The sequence below is a fragment of the Mustela lutreola genome, chromosome 10, assembly GCF_030435805.1.
Source record: "Mustela lutreola isolate mMusLut2 chromosome 10, mMusLut2.pri, whole genome shotgun sequence".
Lineage (NCBI taxonomy): Eukaryota > Metazoa > Chordata > Mammalia > Carnivora > Mustelidae > Mustela > Mustela lutreola.
In genome coordinates, this window is record NC_081299.1 from 77229045 (window position 1) to 77249933 (window position 20889).

Sequence of the window (20889 nt, forward strand, 5' to 3'; positions counted from 1 at the left end):
TCTGTCAAATAAATAAAAAAAATAAAATCTTAAAAAAAAAAGGCATTATGCTAAGTGAAATAAATCAGAGAAAGACAAATAATGTATGACTTAAACAATTTGTGGAATCTAAAAGGAAAAAAAAAATTCACAAAGAGATCAGATTTATGGTTACCAGAGGTGGGGTGATAGTAGGAGGGGGAAATTGGAGAAAGGTGACCAAAAAATACAACCTCCAGTTACAAGACAAGTAAGTACCAGAGATGTACTGTACAACATGATGATTACGCTTAACACTGCCATAGGATATACTGGAAAGTTGTTAAGAATGTAATTCCTAAGAGCTCTAACACACACACAAAATTCTTTTTCTCTTTTTTTGCTTTTTCTATTTTATCTATGTGATGATGGATGCTAACTCATGGCAGTAATCATTTCACAATGCAGCTAAACCCCTGAATAACACAGGTGTGGACTGTGTAGGTCCAGTTTTAAGCAGTATTTCAGAGTACAGTACTATAAGTTTATTTTCTCTTCCTTACAAATTTCCTAATAACATTTTTTCTCTAGCTTATTTTAAGAACAGAATCTAACACACAAAGTATGTGTTAACTCTTCATGTTTTTGGTTAAGTCTTCTGATCAACAGTTGCCTATTAGTATTTAAGTTGCTGGAGAGTCAAAAGTTATATACATGGATTTTCTACTACAGGGCATCAACACCCCTAACCCCCATATCATTCAAGGGTCAACTGGATGTGACAGTCAATCTATTATGTTGCACACCTTAAACTTATATAGTGATATATGTGAATTATATCTCAATAAAACTAAAAAAATTTTAAAATAACAATAAAGGGGAAAAAAATCAACATGCAAAGGTCAACTACATTTCCATAAAAAGACAATGGCCATCCTGAAAAAACATTAAGAAAACGATACCATTTCCAAAAGCATAAAAAAAATATATAGTATCGGGGTTTCTCAGTGGCACAGTTAAGTGTCCAACTCTTGATTAACTCGGGTCTCAATCTCAGGGTCATGAGTCCGAGCCCCGCCTTGGGCTCCACACTGGGTGGGGAGCTTATTTAAAAATTAATTAATTAAAAAAAATTAGGAATAAACTTAACCTAAGAGGCTAAAGACTTGTGTACTGAAAACATTTCCAAAAAAATTTCTTAATAAAGAAATTAAAGATGATAAAAATAAATGAAAGGACATCCAGTGTTCATGAATTAGGAGACTTAGTAACATTAAAATATTAATAGTATTCAAAGTAGATTTAATGCAAACCTTATGACTATATCAGTAGCATTTCTTCAGACATAGGAAATTTCATTCTAAAACTTACATGGAATTTCAAGGGACCCTAAATAGCCAAAACAATCTTGAAAATGAAAAACAAAGTTACAGGTCTCATGTTTTCTGATTTTAAAAATTACCACAAAGCTATAGTAATCAAAACAGTGTGGTAGTGGCATAAAGACAAACATACTGATGAATGGACTATAATAGATAGCCCAGAAATATACTCTCATATATAAGGTCAAATGATTCTTGACAAGGATGCCAACAACATTTAAAAGGCTTAGCTAGTCTTCTCAACAAATGATGTTGAGAAACCCAATAAACATGCAAAAGGATGAAATTGCACTTACTTTCAAATGTTGAATCCATTCACATACCTGGGATAAATCCTACCTATTTTTAGTATGTAATTGTTTTTATACATTGTTTTGCTCAATTTGCCAATATTTTGTTGAGAATTTTTTGCATCTAGGTTCATCAGAGACATTAATCTGTAGTTTTCTTGTTTTTGTACTGTCTCTACTAGTTTTGATATCAGTGTAATATTAGTTTCATAAAATGAAATGGAAAGTGTTCCCTCTTCCATTTTCTGGAAAGGATAAGATAGAGAATTGCTGTTAATTCTTCTTAAAATTGTTTACAGTAATTCTCCAGCTTGGAATTTTCCACTGAAACTCGAATACTGGAAAAGGTGTTCATGAAACTTACTGTCTTGGCCTACAGATTTCTTTTTTGGGGAGTTTCGCAATTCTAAATTCAATGTTCTTAACAGCTACTGGGTTATTAAGTGAGTTGTGGTTGGTTGTGTTTTAAGATACTAGGCCATTTCATCCAAATTGTTAAATTTTACCTTTAAGTTGTTTACAGTAAACTCTTATTATCCTTTACTGTCTATAATGGTCTACAGTGATACCCCATTACATGATTAAGTTGGTAAATTTTATCCACTTTCTTTTTGTCAGTCCTGCTAGAAATTCATAAATTGTATTGACTTTTCAAATAGTAGCTTTTTGTTTCAGTGATTTTTCTTTTAATTTCATTTATTTCTACTCTTAAATTTATTACTTTCTTTTTCTGCTTGCCCTGGGTTTGTTTTACTTTTCATTTTCTACCACATGAACATTTTCTCTTTCCAAATGTAACATTTAATACTATAAATTCCTCAGCACTGCTTTAGCTGTATTTCACATATTTCGACACGTTGTATTTTCCTTTTCATTCTTTTAATTTTGAGAATTTTTAAGCAATGGATTATTTAGAATTGTGTTAATTTTCAGTCAAGAGAGATATTTCTGTTATTGATCTCTAATTTGATTCCACTATGGTCAGAGAATATACTGTATATAAAATAATTCTTTTAAATTTGTCAGGTTTGTTTTACTACTGTTGAAGATGTTGTCTAACTTCATGAGTATTTCACGGGCACTTGAATATAATATGCATCCCATGTTGCTAGGTGGGATGTTCTATATAGGTCATTTAGATTCTGTTGCTTTACAGTGTTCAGATTTTTTACAGTCTTGATGATTTTATGCCTAATAGTTACATCAGCTGTTAAGAGGAGAGTATTGAAGTCTTCAATTACAATTGCGGATTCATCTCTTCCTTTTTCAGCTTTATCAGGTTTTTTTGGTGTGTGTGTGTGTGTTTAGTGTAGATTATGGCTCTATTATTTGGTACATACACATTCAGAGTCATTATGTCTTCCTGGTAGACTGATGCTTTTATCATTACTTAATCTCCTCGTGGTCCCTGGTAATTTTCTTTGTTCTGAAGTCTACTTTATCATAATTTAATGTAACCATTCTTGCTTCTTTTTTAGGTTAATGTTGCATGGTATAGTCTTTTATATCTTTTTCAGCCAATTTATGTCACTGAATTTGAAGTAAATTTCTTGTAAGCTACATATAAGTATGGCTGTACATCTTTTATCCACTCTGTCATTTTCTTTCTTTTGATGGATATATTTATACCATTTACATTTAAAGTAATTTCCAACCTACAGATTAAATCTTCCTATTTACCTGTGGCAAGTATGACTGTGTTAGAAAAGCCACTTGAAAACGACATGAATAGGGGCGCCTGGGTGGCTCAGTGGGTTAAAGCCTCTGCCTTCGGCTCAGATCATGATCCCAGGGTCCTGGGATCGAGTCCCGCATCGGGCTCTCTGCTCAGCAGGGAGCCTGCTTCCTCCTCTCTGCCTCTCTGCCCACTTGTGATCTCTGTCAAATAAAAAAATAAAATCTTAAAAAAAAAAACACAAAACAACATGAATAATGACTCAATATAGAGAATGTGAATAAAGAGATAAAAACGCACAGAGCCTAAGAGACCTGCAGACACCATCAAGTTTACCAACCTATTTATAATGAGACACAAAGGAGAAAGAGGTGAAAGAATATTTTAAAAAATGATGATAAATATCCAAAATTTGAAAAAAGACATGAAACTAAATAGCCAACAAACTCAACAAACTCCAAATAGGAAAACTCAAAATAGATCCAGACTAAATCATATTAACATAAAATGGTCAAAATACAAACACAAAGGATGAATAATAAAAGCAGAAGGAGAGAAGCAATTAGTCACATACAAGAAGAGTCCTAAGAAGACAAAAAGCTAATTTCTCCTCAAATACCAGGGAGGCTACAAAGAAAGCATCAACATAAGGAAGTGCTAAAAGAAAAAACTTTTTAACCTAAAATTCAATACCCACCAAAATTATCCTTCAAAAAAAGGGGGGAATTAAGATAGTCTCAGCAAAACAGAAGCTGAAGAGAGTTAACCACTAGAAGACCTGCCCCTCAAGAAATGTTAAAGTGAATCCTTCAGGCTACAGAACACACTATACGGTAACTCAAAGCTATAAAAAGAAGTAAAGAACAACAGTAAAAGAAGTAAAGAACAACAATTACATAGGCAAACCTAAAAGCCAGTACTACTGTGTAAAGTAACTTGGGATAGTAACACCAAAACAGAAGAGGGATGGAGCTGTATAGATAAGTCTTTACACTACAGACACAAAGCTGGTATTAATTTAAACTAGATTACTACTGTAATCTTAAAATGTTAACTGTAATTACCAAGGTAAACACAATAACTAAAAAATATACATAAAAGGAAATAAGAAAAAAGTCAAAATGATGCATAACACAAAGATCAATTAACAAACCCCCAAAACCAGTAAGGGATAGAACCACAGATTTTGAATAAGGAAATAGAGAACTTGATTAACACTACAGACCAAGTGAACCTAACAAACATATACAGAATCATCTACCCAAAAACAGCAGAATATACTTTCTTTTCAAAGTACGCACGGAACATTTTTTAGGACAGACCACATTAGGCCACAAAATAAGTCATAAAAATTCAAGATTGAAATGATACAAATACCTTTTCTGACCACAAAGGAATGAAATTAGAAATCAGCACCAAGAAAACCGGAAATCTACAAATCGGTGAAAATTTAACATTCTTAAACAGCCAAAGGGCCAAAACAAAGAAAAAAAGGAAAATTAGAAAATACCTTGAGACATGGGGCGCCTGAGTGACTCAGTGGGTTAAAGCCTCTGCCTTCGTCTCAGGTCATGATCCCAGGTTCCTGGGATGGAGACCCGCATTGGGCTCTCTGCTCAGCAGGAAGACTGCTTTCCACCCTCCTCTCCATCCCCTTCCCCCACCTCTCTGCCTACTAGTGATTTCTGTCAAATACATAGATAAAAATCTTTAAAAAAAAAAAAAAAAAAAAGAAAGAAAGAGGGGCGCCTGGGTGGCTCAGTGGGTTAAGCCGCTGCCTTCGGCTCAGGTCATAATTTCAGGGTCCTGGGATCAAGTCCCCCTTCGGGCTCTCTGCTCAGCAGGGAGCCTGCTTCCCTCTCTCTCTCTCTGCCTGCCTCTCCATCTACTTGTGATTTCTCTCTGTCAAATAAATAAATAAAATCTTTAAAAAAAGAAAGAAAGAAAGAAAGAAAGAAAGAAAGAAAGAAAGAAAGAAAATAACCTTGATACAGATGAAAATGAAAACACAACAAACCAAAACTTGAGGGACACAATGAAAGCAATGCTAACAGATAATTATACAGTTGTAAATATTTAGATTAAAAAAGAAAAAAGATCTTAAATCAATAACCTAATTTTACAATTCTAGAAATTAGAAAAGGAAAGCATTAACCCAAAGCTAGAAGAAGAAAATAGTAAAGATTAGAGCAGTGATAAATGGCATAGAGAACACAAAAATAATAGGAAAAAAACCAATGAAACAAAAGTTGGCTTTATGAAAAGATCAACAAAATCAATAAGCCCTCTGTCAGGAATTAAGAAAAAAGAAGATTCAATTAAATCAGAAATAAAAGGGGACGTTATAAACAATGTCATGGAAGTAAAGAGAATTACAAAAAAATACTATGAACAACTGTACACCAAAAAATTGGATAACCAACAAGAAATGGATAAATTTCTAGGAACATGCAACCTACAAAGACTGAACCATGAAGCAATAAAAAAATATGAACAGACCTATAACTAATAAGGAAACTGAAGCAGTAATCAAATCCCATTCTCCCAAAAAGGAAAGTCCAAGACCCAATTGCTTCACTGGAGAGTCCTACCAAATATTTAAAGAATTAACACCAATTCTCTTGAAACTCTCCCAAAAAAATTGAAGAGGAGGAAACATTTCCGAGCTCATTCAAGGGGCCAGCATTACCCTGGTCTAACCAAAGTCAGACAAAGACAAAAAAACTATAGACCAGTATCTTTGACAAATATTGATACCAAAAAGTTCTGAACAACCTAAAAGCAAACTGATTTCAAAAGCACACTGAAAAAATTATTACACCATGAGTAAGTGGGATTTTTCACTGGAATGCAAGGATGACAACATATGAAAGCCAATCAGTATAATATACTACACATTAACAGAATGAACAAATACAACATAAATCGTCTCAATTGATGCAGAAAAAACATTTAACAAAATATGATGCCATTTCATGATAAACAAAACTCTCAATAAACTAGAATAGAAGAAATTTACCTCAACATAATGAAGTCCACTTACAAAAAAACACAAGAGCTAAAATCATACTCAGTGGTGAAATACTGGAAGCTTTTCCTCTAACACAAAGAATAAGACAAGACCATCTGCTCTTGCTACTCCTATCAAACATACAGTACAGGAAGTCCTAGTGAGAGCAGTCAGGCAAGGAAAAAAAAATTCAAATTAGAAAAAAAAAATTATCTCTTTTCATAGACAACATGACCTTGTGTAGAAAACAAAAAAACAAAACAAAACAAAAAAACACCAAAAAAACCTGTTATAACTAATAAACAAATTCACCAATGTAGGATATAAAATTAACACACAAAAATCAGTTGTGTCTATACATTAACAATAAGCAGCCAAAAAAAATTAACAATCTCATATACAAAAGCATCAAAAAGAATAAAAAACTTAGGAATAAACTTAACCAAGGAAATGAAAGACTTGCGTACTGAAAACCACAGAAAAAAGTGCTGAAAAATGTTAAAAAAAAAAAACACAACTGGAAAAATATTCAGTGTTCAAGTATTGGGAGACTTAATATTAAGATGTCCATATTATCCAAAGCAATCAACAGATTCAACATAATCACTATCAAATTCCCACTGGCTTTTTTCCTTTTTTTGCAGAAGTAGGTAAATTCACCCTAAAATTCAAATATTAAGAGCTCCCGGGGCACCTGGGTGGCTCAGTCTTTAAAAGCATCTGCCTTCAGCTCAGGTCATGATCCTGGGGTCCTGGGGTGGAGCCCCTCATAGGCTGCCCTGTTCAGTGGGGAGCCTGCTTCTCCCTCTCCCATTCTGGTTCCCCCTGCTTATGTTCCCTCTCTCGCTATCTCTCTCCTTGTCAAATAAATAAATAAACTCTTAAAAAAAAAAAAAAAAAAGCCAAGAGATCTCAAGGGAAAGCAATTTTGAAAAAGAACAACAAAGTTGCATGTCTCTTATTTATTAATTTAAAGATAAATTTACAATGCTACAGTAATCAAACACTCTGGTAATGGCACAGAGACAAACAGATCAAAGGAACAGAAGACAGACCCTGGAAATACACTCACAAAACAGTCAAATGTTCTCTGCCAAGGATGCTGAGACCATTCAATGAAAAATGGACAGACTCTTCAACAAATGGTGCTAGGAAAACTGGATAAACACATACAAAAGGTTGAAGTTTATACCATAAATAAAACTTAACTCACAATGAATCAAAGACCTAAACATAAGACCTAAAACTATAAAACTGCCAGAAGAAAACACAGAGGAAAAAGTTTTGTGACATCATCCAACTTGACAATAAGTTCTTGGATACAGAAAGCAGAGACAACAAAACAGAAGTAGACAAATGGAAGTACATCAAACTTAAAAACTTCTCTGTATCAAAGCACACAATCAACTGAGTCAAATGGCAGGTGATCTACAGCATGGGAGAAAATATTACCAAACTGTAGATATAAGTATTTAATGTCTAGAAAATATTTAAAAATTCTTACAAAAAACCACCCCCCCAAATAACCCAATTAAAATTTGAGTTGAATAGATGGTTCTCTAAATATGATCTAAAAATGGCCAAGAAACATGAAAAAATGCCCAACATCATTAATTATCAGAGAAATACAAATTGAAACCATGAGGTATCACTGCACATCCATTAGGATGTTGGTTAAGGTGTGTGCATTCTTGGTGGGACTGTAAAGTAGTGAAAAAACAGTATGGACATTCCTGGAAAACTTAGAAATGGAACTATCATTCTGGTCCAGCAATAACACTTTGAGGTATATATTTGAAAAAAAATTAAAGAATCTTGAAGAATATGTGCACACCCATGTTCATAACAGCACTATTCACAATAGCCAAGAGCTGAAGCAATCCAACATCTGCTGATGGATGAATCAATAAAGGAAATGTGGTATATGACACACTGAAACAGTGAGAAAAATCCTGTCACATGCTACCCAATGGATGAACCTCAAGAACATTACACAGAATGAACAAGTCAGTCCCCAAAAGACTAACATTGTAGGATTCCACCTATATGAGTTATCTAAAGTAGTCAAATTCATGAAAACAGAAAGTAGAATGTGATCACCAACGGCTGGGGAAGGGGGTTAAAAGGGAATTTGCTGTTTAATGGGTACAGAGTCTCAGATTTGCAAGATGAAAAAGTTCTGGATATCTGTTTCATAACAGTGTGAATATATGTAATACTACTGAACTACACACTTATAAAATGATTAAGAGGCACACAACAGCACTATTCAAAATAGAGTAAAGGTGTAAGCAACCTAAATGTCTATCCAAAGATGAAAGGTAGAGAATCTATAGCATAGCCATACAATAAAATATTATTCAGGCATAGAAAGAAGTACCTGGGTGCTTCAGTGGCTCAGTCGGTTAAGTGTCCGACTCTTGGTATTGGCTCAGGTCATGATCTCAAGGGTCCTGAGATGGAGCCCTGGGAAGGGCTCCCAGCTCAGCAAGCCATCTGAAGATTCTCTCCTTCTGCCTCTCCTCCCACCACTCATGCATGCACTCTCTCTAAAACAAGTAAATCAATCTTTAAAATAAGAAAAAAAAAAAAAAGGAAAAGAACGAAGCACCTAAAAAAATTAACAATCTCATTTACAAAAGCATCAAAAAGAATGAAAAGCTTAGGAATAAACTTAACCAAGGAAATGAAAGACTTGCGTACTGAAAACCACAGAAAAAAATGCTAAAACATGGATATACCTCGAAACATGGATGAACCTCGAAAATGGTTATGCTGCATCTGGCTGGCTCAGTAAACAGAGTGTGCGGCTCTTGATCTCAGGGTTGTGAGTCTGAGCCCCATGTTGGAGTAGAGCTTACTTAAAAAATTAAAATCAGGGGCACCTGGGTGGCTTAGTGGGTTAAGCCTCTGCCTTTGGCTCAGGTCATGATCTCAGGGTCCTGAGATCAAGCCCTGCATGGGGCTCTCTGCTCGGCAGGGAGCCTGCTTCTCCCTCTCTCTCTGCCTGCCTCTCTGACTACTTACAATCTCTCTGTGTGTCAAATAAATAAATTAAAATCTTTAAAAAAAATTAAAATTAAAAAAATTTATTATTGAGGCTCCTGGGTAGCTCAGTTGGTTAAGTAAGCATCTAACTTCCACTGAGGTCATGACCTCAGGGTCCTCCATGTCAGGCTCTCCACTCATTAAGAAATAATCTTCTCCCTCTCCCTCTGCCCCTTAGCCTGCTCATGCTTGCTCACATGCTCTCTAATAAATAAATAAATTATTTAAAAACAAATAAAACACTCCAAAAAGAACCAATATTATGGCTAAGTGAAAGAAGCTAGACACAAGTGTTACATGCTGTATAATTCCCTTTATATGAAATATCCAGGACAGGTAAAGTCATAGAGATAAAAAGCAGATTAGTGATTTCCAGGGACTGGGGGGTTGGGGGGGAGGAATGAGGACTGACTGCTTAATGGGTTTCCTTGGGTATGATGAAATATAATGGAACTAGTTAGATTTGCACAATACTGCAAATCAAAAAGTCACTCAATTTTTTACTGTAAAATTAATAATATATTTTAGGTTCTATCTTGGAAAAAAATCAACTGTATTTCCATATACTAACAATGAATATACAGAATCTGAAATTAAAATCACAATGCTACCTCCAGGGGCGCCTGGGTGGCTCAGAGGTTTAAGCCTCTGCCTTCGGCTCAGGTCATGGTCCCAGGGTCCTGGGATCGAGTCCCACATCGGGCTCTCTGCTCAGCAGGGAGCCTGCTTCCTCCTCTCTCTCTCTCTCTCTGCCTGCCTCTCTGCCTACTTGTGATCTCTGTCTGTCAAGTAAATAAATAAAATCTTAAAAAAAAAAATGCTACCTCCAAAAAACCCAAAATATGTGATAAACTGAGCCTCATGAAAATTGAGAACTTTAAAGATGCTGTTAAGAAGACAAAAACACAAATTACAGACTGGAATGGGAGAAAGTACTTAGAAAAACCCTATCTAACAAAGGACGAGTAGCTAGAATACATAATTCTCAAAACAACAGTAAAAAATAATAAACAATCCAACTAGACAATGAGCAAAAGACATGAACAGACATTTCACCTAAGATAAAAATGCACATAATCACTTCAGAAGATGTTGAGCATCAATAGTCATTAGGGAAATGTAAATGTAAAACACAATGAGAGCTCTCTCAAGTTTGCAACAGTATAGTTAAATGTACTAAGAAGGTCAGAATCTTAGGTAAATACGGGACCCATTATGGTCCCTCACTCAGGAAAATGGTGAGGAGTGAAACAGGTCAGTGTGCCAAATACACCTGCTCCCTCTGTGGCAAAACCAAAAGGAAAAGACAAGACGTCAGGATCTGGTGTTGTGGTTCCTACATGAAAAGAGCAGCCAGTGGTGCCTGGACCAACCATTACATCACTCCTGCTGTCACAGTGAAGTGCACCATGAGAAGACTGAAGGAGTTGAAAGACCAGTAGAAGTTCCACCATTTGAAACACTGCTAGCCCATAATAAATGGGTTAATCCATTAACAAAACTACTTTGGCTTGTTGTTATACTTATTAATTGGATGTTCTGATTTGCACTGCATTAATTTTGCTTTCTCAAAAGATTTGGAAATGTAAAATCCTTCTTAAAAAAATGCACCAATTAATACCACTTTTCAATTAGACTGGCATGGATTAAAACATGAGTTAATAATACTTGGTGGGGTGTGGAGAAAGATATTCTCACTGATAACAAAATTTTTTTTTTAGATTTTATTTATTTGACAGACACAGTGAGAGAGGAACACAAGCAGGGAGAGTGGAAGAGGGAGACGCAGGCTTCCTGCCGAGCGGAGAGCCCGATGCGGGACTCGATCCCAGGATCCTGGGATCATGACATGAGCCGAAGGCAGACGCCCAACGACTGAACCACCCAGGCGCCCCTGCTAGCAGAAATATTAAGTGATATAATCTCATTGCAATTTTGCAGTATCAGAAATTAAAGTGCACATATATACCGACCCAGCAATCCACTGCTACAAATTATCTTACATTCTCACACAATTCCAATAATGCAGTGAAGAGTATTTATTGCAGCACTGCATATACAAGCAAAAAACCTTTAGATTTACCAAAGTATCTCTATCAACAAGGAAACAATTATATTAAATGCAATCCATATATGGAAAAATGTCTAAGACATACTGGCAAATGGATAGAGAAAGATGCAGAATACATATCAACTATTTCTGATAATTTACGGGAACATAGTGCTGGGTGAGAGAGTTTACTCATTCTCAACATCTATACACTATTTGCTCATACTTAAATAAGTGTATGTGACTTCCATTAAAAAATTGATTGAGCGCCTGGGTGGCTCAGTAGGTTAAAGCCTCTGCATTCGGCTCAGGTCATTATCTCAGGGTCCTGGGATGGAGCCCTGAGTTGGGCTCTCTGCTCAGCAGGGAACCTGCTTCCCTTCCTCTCTCTCTGCCTGCCTCTCTACCTAGTTGTGATCTCTGTCAGATGAATAAATAAAAAACCTTCAATAAAATAAAATTTCAAAAATACTAAATGTTACCTGGCAATATATTTGAAAAAGGTCAAATGTGCACTGTGCAATCTCATCTAGAATGAAGGACAAATTTTTTTTTTAAGTCTTATTTACATTGCAACAAAGGTCCGCACATAACTACATTGCTATTAAAGACCGTGAAGCACGGAGAACTTAATTTGAAAATCAAGGAAATTAGCTAATATAAGGTAAGTAAATATAAAGAACTTCGAATCCTTGGATTCAGGGACTCTGTAAAATGGAAAAAGTAGTGGCTGACCATATAAAATATTGAAGCACAGAATGAAGACGAAGAGTCTGAAACTGAGGTATACCTATCTGTGAAGAGAAACTAGCCTAAAATCTTTCAAATACACGTAAGTCAAACAACCTGAAGGTTATATTTCTCTGAATACTCAAATTTTATCAACAAGAAAACTAAACATACTTCACATCAATGATGAAATAAAACAAATAACTGAAGTTCTAACATTTGATAAGAATCTATGTCTAAGAAAATCCTTGTAGGGATCTGAAGAAACAGCAAGAGATGGGGTCAATGTCCAACTCTGTATTCAACCTTTATGGCAGAAGCTGTAGAGAGGAAAAGCAATAAATTGATCCCAGTGGGGAAGAACCTCTCCTTGCTCTGGACTTGCTAGAAGGCATAAAAATCCCCAAGGTGACTACAATGGCCAACCCAACAAGCCTAATTTCAAGAAAAAAACTAGTGTAAAGTACTTTATAATATTTTAAAAGTTTCTTAAGTAAGCATATTATTTATATATTACAGACCTATAATGATAAATTTTTTAAATTATATCAAACAGCAGACTTCCTGAGCTATAAAAATAAATGTTATCCCAATTCCAGACTATAATTCAATTTCCTTCTCTACTCCCAATTTCTTTTTTACCTTTAGGAAAATGAGAAGTTTTCTTTATAGATGTGACCAGTCTTCCTAGCCTTCTACTTGTATTAATCTAATACATCCTTTAAAATCTTTAAAGAAATAACTAGCACAAACTCACAAAAAGAATACTGTTAGAAGCAAGCACTCCAATTTCTATGACATGGGTTAATGCCTTCATTTGAAAAGAGTAATCAAATCAACACAGTTTTCCTTAAGGTCTCAACTAAGAACATTACTCGCCATTTTTTAAAACTGGATTGAAAGAAGACTTTGGAGATATTTTAGGGCTTTCCAAAATACCTACAATGCTGCTTCTGTATTGTCCCCATTGACTCCTTCCTACAGCCCAACAGCAACTGTGCCAATGTCCTCATCCCATTCCAGCCAGTATTCTGAATCCCTAGATGACTGAGAGAGAATTATGCTCATTGTTCCATGTTTTACAAAATTCACTAAGTACACACAGTACTCTGGCATTGTACTACTAAGGTAAGTACAACATTGATGGTGTCTACCTTCAAGGGGCTCACAGTCCAGTAAAGAAAACACTCTACTGCAGTATGGCCAGGTCTGGCCCAAAGGATAAGATTTCAGGAGATATTTCAGGAGATAAGCTGATGAGCAGGAGGAAGGACAATGATGGTTGGGGGAGGTGAGAGGCTAGGGAAGAGTGACAACATATAATTAGGACTAAAACTAAACATAAGAAACATCAGACTTAGTTTATTCAGATAATTCTAGGCATTCTGGAATAGCTGCAGTGAGACCATTGTATACCAAGTCATGGAGCTTACATTTTATTGTGCAGGTGATACGGGAACAGTAAAGAGGACAACTAGAGGAAGGAAAATAGTGTAGAATGCTGGAAAGTGAGGTCAGAGAATTGAAGAATCCAATAAACAAAATTACAGAGAGAATACATAAAAAATTTGTAGCATGGTCATACAATGGAATATTACTCAGTAATAAAAAATAATGAACTACTGATATTCATACAACAAGATGTATGTTGATTGAAAAAAGCCACATATTAACTAATGCATATTATATATTTCTTATACATAAAATTCAAGAACAGGCAAAACTAAGCTATGCTGATAAAATTCAGAAATTTTACCTCAGGAGGAGAAGGCTATTGGACTGGAAAGGGAAGAGTATGAGGAACTTTCTGAGCAATGAAAATGTTCCACGTCTTCATACCTCTATGGTAGTTACATGTGTGAACATATATGTATGTTTTACATATGTAAAAACCTCATTCAGCTCTATACTTTAAATTTTACCATTCACAAATTATAACTTAATTTATATAAAAATGTAAGTTATACATTTGCATTAAGTTCTATGCAAAAAATGCATAATTGTGGTAGAATAGGGTCAGAATATGTTAAATCAGTGTCATCCCTTAAGTGATACCTGACATAAGAAATCAGAATAAAGGTTCTAACACACTGTATATTCAATTAACAAACAAAATCCCTATAAGACCTTAAGTACAAAAGTCTAGCTTCTTTTTCCTACAAGAAGATACATAGGCAAGTGTTCCTTATAATAGATGCTGTGGAGATAATGCACTCTTCCTAAAGAAAAGAACTAGCTCACTATAAACCAAATAAGTAAAAATTCTCTACACAGGAGTACCTACCTTACAAAAGTACTATAAAGATTAACAAGGCACGAGAAGCAGTTAACACAACATACAGCACAATCACTACAATTACTATTATATAATAGCAATAAAACAGAAACTCTCCTTCAAATTATGCCTAAACCACTTACTAAGAACACACTGTTTAACTCCATATCACTTAACTACAGCAATTCTCATTCTAGATTTTTGATTTTCCTTTTTTTAACTTTGAGATCATCAAGTTTTCAACAGCTTAAACATCTGGTTAGATTAGAGAAAGACCAAGTTAACTACAATTTAAGTATTCCTTTTAATCTGTTTATATCCTGAAACCATGTTCATTTGCCAGAAGACTGTTAAGTCTTTTTAACATCTGAACAGTTTCTATTATTAAAAAGCATTCTTTCAGAGCACCTGGGTGACTCAGTTGGTTAAGTAACTGCCTTCGGCTCAGGTCATGAACCTAGAGTCCCAGGATCAGGTCCTACATCAGGCTCCCTGCTTGGTGGGGAGTTTGCTTCTCCCACTGACCTCTCCCCTCTCACACTCTGTCTCATTCTCTCTCTCTCAAATAAATAAATAAAACCTAAAAGACTCAAAGACACAAAGACACACACACACCCCAAAACACATTCTTTCACATATCAGACTAAAAAAGTACCTGATCACAATTCAATTTCCTGAAAGTCAACAGCCTTAAAAAAAGAATGCAAATCAGAATGCTAAATTAGAAAATTCATTCAATGACTTTGACCAATTCAATGACCAACACAGATACTCTTTGAAACAATCATTTATATTCTGAACATTATATTAATATAAAGAAGTCACAATTTGGCAAATTTAATCAATTTATGGAAGTACTTCATTAATCAAAATAAGTAAAATTCACAAAAGCAAAAACTACTCGAGCACTATAATCCACTGAGAACATTGAAGCATGCAGCAAATCTCTTACTGAACTGTTTTCTGAATAGCTAACCCAAACACCAACTCAATTTTCTCACATGTTTAATAGTCACATACTTAAGTTAAATTCAACATAAAGGAAGGAAAACTAAGAGCACAATTTGATGATTCTATTGTTACTCCCATCAAATCAACTCGAGCAAGTACCTTAAAGTCAATTCTTTGTATTTCAAAATTTTATTGAAAAACTCATTAAATCTGAACTTGAAGGCAGAGTTTTAAAACATAACTTTTTCTATTATTCCCACTTTGATATATAACATTTAACAAAGTAGTCTTCTACTTACCTAGATTTTGTCTTATTAACATCTCGTTGCAAAAACAATCTCATTCGAAATTAACTCAAACCTGAAAGAATACATGTAAAGACCATCATTTAATTTTTGTGTCAGTATGAATAAGTACATCTATGATACACTTACTCTTTGAAATTAAAAATCACAAAACAAGTTATTTTGACATAACGTGTCCAAAAAAGTTGTTAAACTAAAACATGATCATATTATACTTTCAGGAAACTTGCTCAAAACCACCTTTTTTATGAACAATAATCTATTCAAATGACAAACTTTCTAGTTTTCTTTTAAAAAATGTACAATAACTTATTTTCATTAATTTTAATTGTAAAGCAATAAAAATCAGTATTTGTTAATAAAACACACACTTCTATATAGATGCTTATCTAATACTATTACATATATACTAAAAAGTACACCAAAAAGCTGAAGAACAAAAAAGTATGAGATGGCATAAAAGTATATACTAACAATAAATACAGTAACAGCTAACAGTGATTAAATACTAAATGCCAAGGACCATTATTCTAGAGGATAGTACATACTGATACTCTCCTGCTTCTTCAAATTAATTCACAATCTAGTATAACAGCTATCCCAACATTCCACTGAAAACTGACTTGAAAAATCTACCCCTAATTTTATCATATTCCACAAATTCTGAAAACTCAGTATGTCTCATCCTGTACTCTACACATCTTCCCCAACCTGAAACTAACTTGTTCTTTTGCATTCTTATTCACCAAAAAATGGCACTACCATACCTACTGCCATTCTCGCCTACATTCCTATAACTATTCTATTTCCAGACTATCATCTCAAATTTATTCTTCCCAGAATCATGTAAGGTATAATTTTCCAATGGCTATCCTGAGGGTATCAAATCTATGATTCAAGTCCTTCAACAGTACTCACCAATGATCTCATTCTTATCAATTATCTCCAATCTTTACTTTCCCATTCAATGCAGGTTTCTAATACTAAACTCCTTCAAATTCCAGAACAGCCCCCTTGCCTTCTCAGCTTTCTCACTGCTTCGCATAGTGAACTATTCTACTTTCTATCTCTCTTTAATTTTGCTAAAACCTTTTTTACTAGTTTTGCAATAATTAGTTTAGTCACCTTGAAAGATCCCTTTTCAATTTCTTCACAGTTACATTGTTTCTCAATTGATACAGAAACTGGTGATAACTCTATATCAGCTGTTCACTTAGATGTTTTCTGAACTACAGTATGGACACATGGAGGATAAGAATTCATTCATCTTATTTCATCATTTCACTGGGTGGCACATAGTAAAAGTACAACAGTGTAGGCCCACTTAAAGATTAGAAAAAAAAATTCACAACACTTCTGAATCCAATAATATTTCTTTATGAAATAACTATATCTAAGTAAAAACACAACTGATAAAAAATCAGCCCAGAGCAAACTTTTATTGAGTGAATTAATTAATTTCACTGATCATCAATACCAAGATTATAGTACTAAATGTTTGCATCCCTACAGAAAACAAACTTTGTGGACTATAAATCCTAGACTCGTTGAAGTATTAGACTGAAGCAGAAAAGAGCTAGAAAAGGAGGTGAATATGGTCTTAACACTAATAATGTCAACAGTCTAACAAACTGTTTCTCAAACTTTAGCATATATTAGCATCACCCAGAGGGCCTGTTACACAGACTGCTAGCCTCCACCCTCAAAGTTCCTGATTCAGTAATTCTAAATTAGAGCCCAGTGATTTGCATTTCTAGTAAATTCCTAAGGTGATGTTATTTCCAGGACCACACACTTAGAACCACAGACCTGGAGTTTTCCTCATAATGTCTAGAAGAGGCGAGAATATTCTCTCGGCCACCCACTGCCCCCAATCTTTACCTACCCATAACTGGATACTGTGACCTATTACAAGCTAAGCTATAAATCACAGTAAGAACACTAAAAGTCTACTATGAATTGCTGAGTGTAATGGGATGAAAAAAAAAAAAATGGCCCTGCAAGAGAATCCACATTTGAATCCCCAGAATCTGTGGATATTACCTTATATGACCCTTACCCCTCAAAAGAAAAGTCTTTACAGATGTGATTAAATTAAAAATTTTGAGATGGAGAGATTATCCTGGATCATCTGAGTGGGCCCTAACTTCAATCACATGTATTCTTATAAAGAGGGAGATGAGGAAATTTCACTATACACAGAGACTGCAAGGACAGAGAAGAGAGAGATTTGAAAATATTGGCCTTGAAGATTGAACTCATAGTCAGGAATGTGAGTAGCCACCAGAAATTGAGAGAGGCAAGGGATAGAGCCTCCCCTAGAATTTCTGGAAAGAATAACACCGCTGACACCTTGATTTCTGCCCAGTGAAACCAATTTCAGACTTCTGGCTTTTAGAATTGACAGACAGTAAGTTTGTTGTTTAAAGCAACCTAGGTTGTGATAATTTGTTAGAACAACAGTAAGAAACGACTATACTGATGATGGTAGGTTTTCTAGGAAATAAACCAGAAGCACTACATAAAAGGTGTTATGAACTGATTATTCATATGTTGAAACCCTAGTTCCCAATGTGACTGCATTTGCAGAAAGGGCCTTCAAAAAGGTTAACTGAGGTTAAATAAGGACATAAGGATGGGGCCCTAATCCAATAGAATGGGCGTCCTTACAGGAAGAAAAAGACACATGCACCAAGGAAATGCATGCACAGAGGAAATGCCATGTAAGGACACAGAAAGAAAATAGCCATCTTGAGAAGAGAGAAGCCTCAAATAAACCTAACACCTTAATTTTGGACTTGTAGCCTCCAGAACTGTGAGAAAATAAATTTGTTGCTCAAGCCACCAAGTCAGTGGGATCCCAAGGACCCTGGGATCATGACCTGAGCAGAAGGCAGTTGCCCAACCAACTGAGCCACCCAGGCACCCCTTACAAAACAATAGCAAGTGGGAAAGGAATTATCACTCATGTACCTGAGAACACAGTGCAGGAATGAGTCTACTCTAGTAGACTAATACAAGGATATACACGTTTGCACAACAGTGTGAATGCACTTAATGCCACTTACCTATACTTTAAAATGCTTTAAATGTTAAATACCACACAAAGACAGTAACCTTTGACTTTAGTTCTTTTTTATTTTTCTCTGTAATATTTCAAAGTCTGAGAAAAAAAAAAACACTTTGTAATTGCATTTGTTCCCCAGAGAGCCAAACCAAGTCACTGTAAATACTATATATTTTAATGGGGAATTTATAATGAAGCTTGATAGGAAGTACTTTTTAAACCCATACCTAAAAAGTGTAATTAAAATACTGTTTAGGTGAGTGTGGGACACAATGAGAAAACAACAGATTGATATCCCTGGATGAATACTGAGCAAAAATCCTCAATAAAATACTAAAAACCAAAATTAACACATGAAAAGAATTCTACACATTGACTAAGGTGGATTTATTCCTGGAATGCAAGAATGGTTCAACAAATGAAAATCAACGGAATACACCATATTAACAGAATGAGGGACAGAAACCACATGATCATCTTAAATGGTGCAGAGAAAGCATCTGTCAAAACCCAATACCTTTTCATGACAGAAACACTCAACAAACTAGGAATAGAAGAAAACTACCCTCAACATAATAAATGCCATAAGTGAAAGGCTCACAGCTAGCATCACACTCAATAGTGAAAGACGTAAAGATTTTATTTTCCTCTAAGATTAAGAAGGAAGGGTGCCTATTCTTTTTTTTTTTTTAATATTTTTTTTATGGGGCGCCTGGGTTGCTGGTTTAAGCCTCTGCCTTCGGCTCAGGTCATGATCTCATGGCCGTGGGATTGAGCCCCACATCTGGTTCTCTGCTCAGCAGGGAGACTTCCCCCCCACCCCGCCCCACCAACCCCCTGTCTGCCTCTCTGCCTGCTTGTGATCTGTTAAATAAATAAATAAATAAAATCTTTAAAAAAAAAAAAAAAAGGATTTTGTTTTTAAATAATCTCTACACCCAATTTGGGACTCTAACTCACAACCCTGAGATCAAGAGTACCTACCTACTCTTGCTACTTCTATTCAACATGGTACTGAAGTACTAGTCAGGGCAAACAGATAGGAAAAAAGAAGAAATGATCTCAAAACTGGAAAGGAAAAAGTAAAATTATCTGCTGACAACATGACCTTTTAGGTAGAAGATATTAAAGAGTCTTAAAAATTTACTCTAATAAATGATTTCAGCAAAATTTCAGAATATCAGCATGTGAAGATCAGTTGCATTTCTATACACTAATAATGACCAAACTGGACAACAAAATTATGAAAATCTCATTTACAGGGGTGTCTGGGTGGCTCGTCTGGTTGTGTCCAACTCTTGGTTTCAGCTTAAGTCACAATCTCAGGGTGGTGAGATCAAGCCCCAGGTGAGGCTCTCTGCTTAGCAGGGAGTCTGCTTCCCCTCTTCCTTTCCGTTTGCTTGCATGCATATACTCTCTCTCTCTCAAAAGAATAAATACATCTTCAAAAAAAATTAAAAATAGAATTGGCCTATGATTGAGAAATCCCAATTCTGGGTATATATCTAAAAGAATTCTAAGTAGGATCTCAAAGACAGATTTACATACCCATGCTCACTAGCATTATTCACAACAGTCAAGTAGGAGAAGCAAGCGAAAGTTCAAAGACAGAGGAATAGGTAAGGAAAATGTGGTATATACATGAAGCACTGGAATGGAATACTGTGCAGCCTTTAAAAATAAAGTAATCCAATCACAAGTCACATTAAGGATAAACCTCGAGAACATGACACTAAGTAAAATAAGCCAACCACAAAGGGCAAACACGGTATGATTCCACTCATATTGAGTATTTATAGTAGTCAAAATCACAGAAAAAAGTAAAAAGGTTGCTAATCAAGGGTTGGAAGTAAGGGGGTGATAAAATTAGAGTTTAATGGGTACAGAATTTCAATTTTGCAAAATAGGAATTTCTAGAGATCTGGTGCACAACATGTGAATATCCTTAACACTACTGAACTGTACACTAAAATGGTTAAGATGGTAAACAATCTTTTTTTTTTAATACCATTTAAAAAATAAGTACCAAGAAAAAAAAATACATATAAGGGCCAACATGGATTAAAAGGGACTGAGTTTGCCCTCCATCTGAAAACCCTAAAAAACCAGACCTATATATGAAATGACAGTTTTCAGATATTAGATAGGC

The 20889-nt window shown here is 35.1% G+C and overlaps 1 protein-coding gene across 18 annotated transcripts in view; it reads right to left on the reverse strand.

Moving 5' to 3' along the window:
* The window catches only part of ZNF644 (zinc finger protein 644), a 123685-nt gene that overhangs the window by 73773 nt on the left and 29023 nt on the right, over nucleotides 1-20889 (reverse strand). For 16 of the 18 annotated variants that reach the window (XR_009345478.1, XR_009345479.1, XR_009345480.1 and 13 more), the window contains one exon: nucleotides 15668-15728. The exons of 1 other annotated variant lie outside the window; for it this stretch is intronic. Coding sequence is in view for 13 of the 17 variants with exons in the window: in XM_059137895.1 (XP_058993878.1) it covers nucleotides 15668-15711 (44 nt within the window). In the remaining 4 variants the exon portion in view is untranslated. Of the gene's footprint in view, nucleotides 1-8695; nucleotides 8859-15667; nucleotides 15729-20889 lie in introns of those variants that run through there. One more of the 18 variants, XM_059137906.1, reaches the window with a different exon arrangement.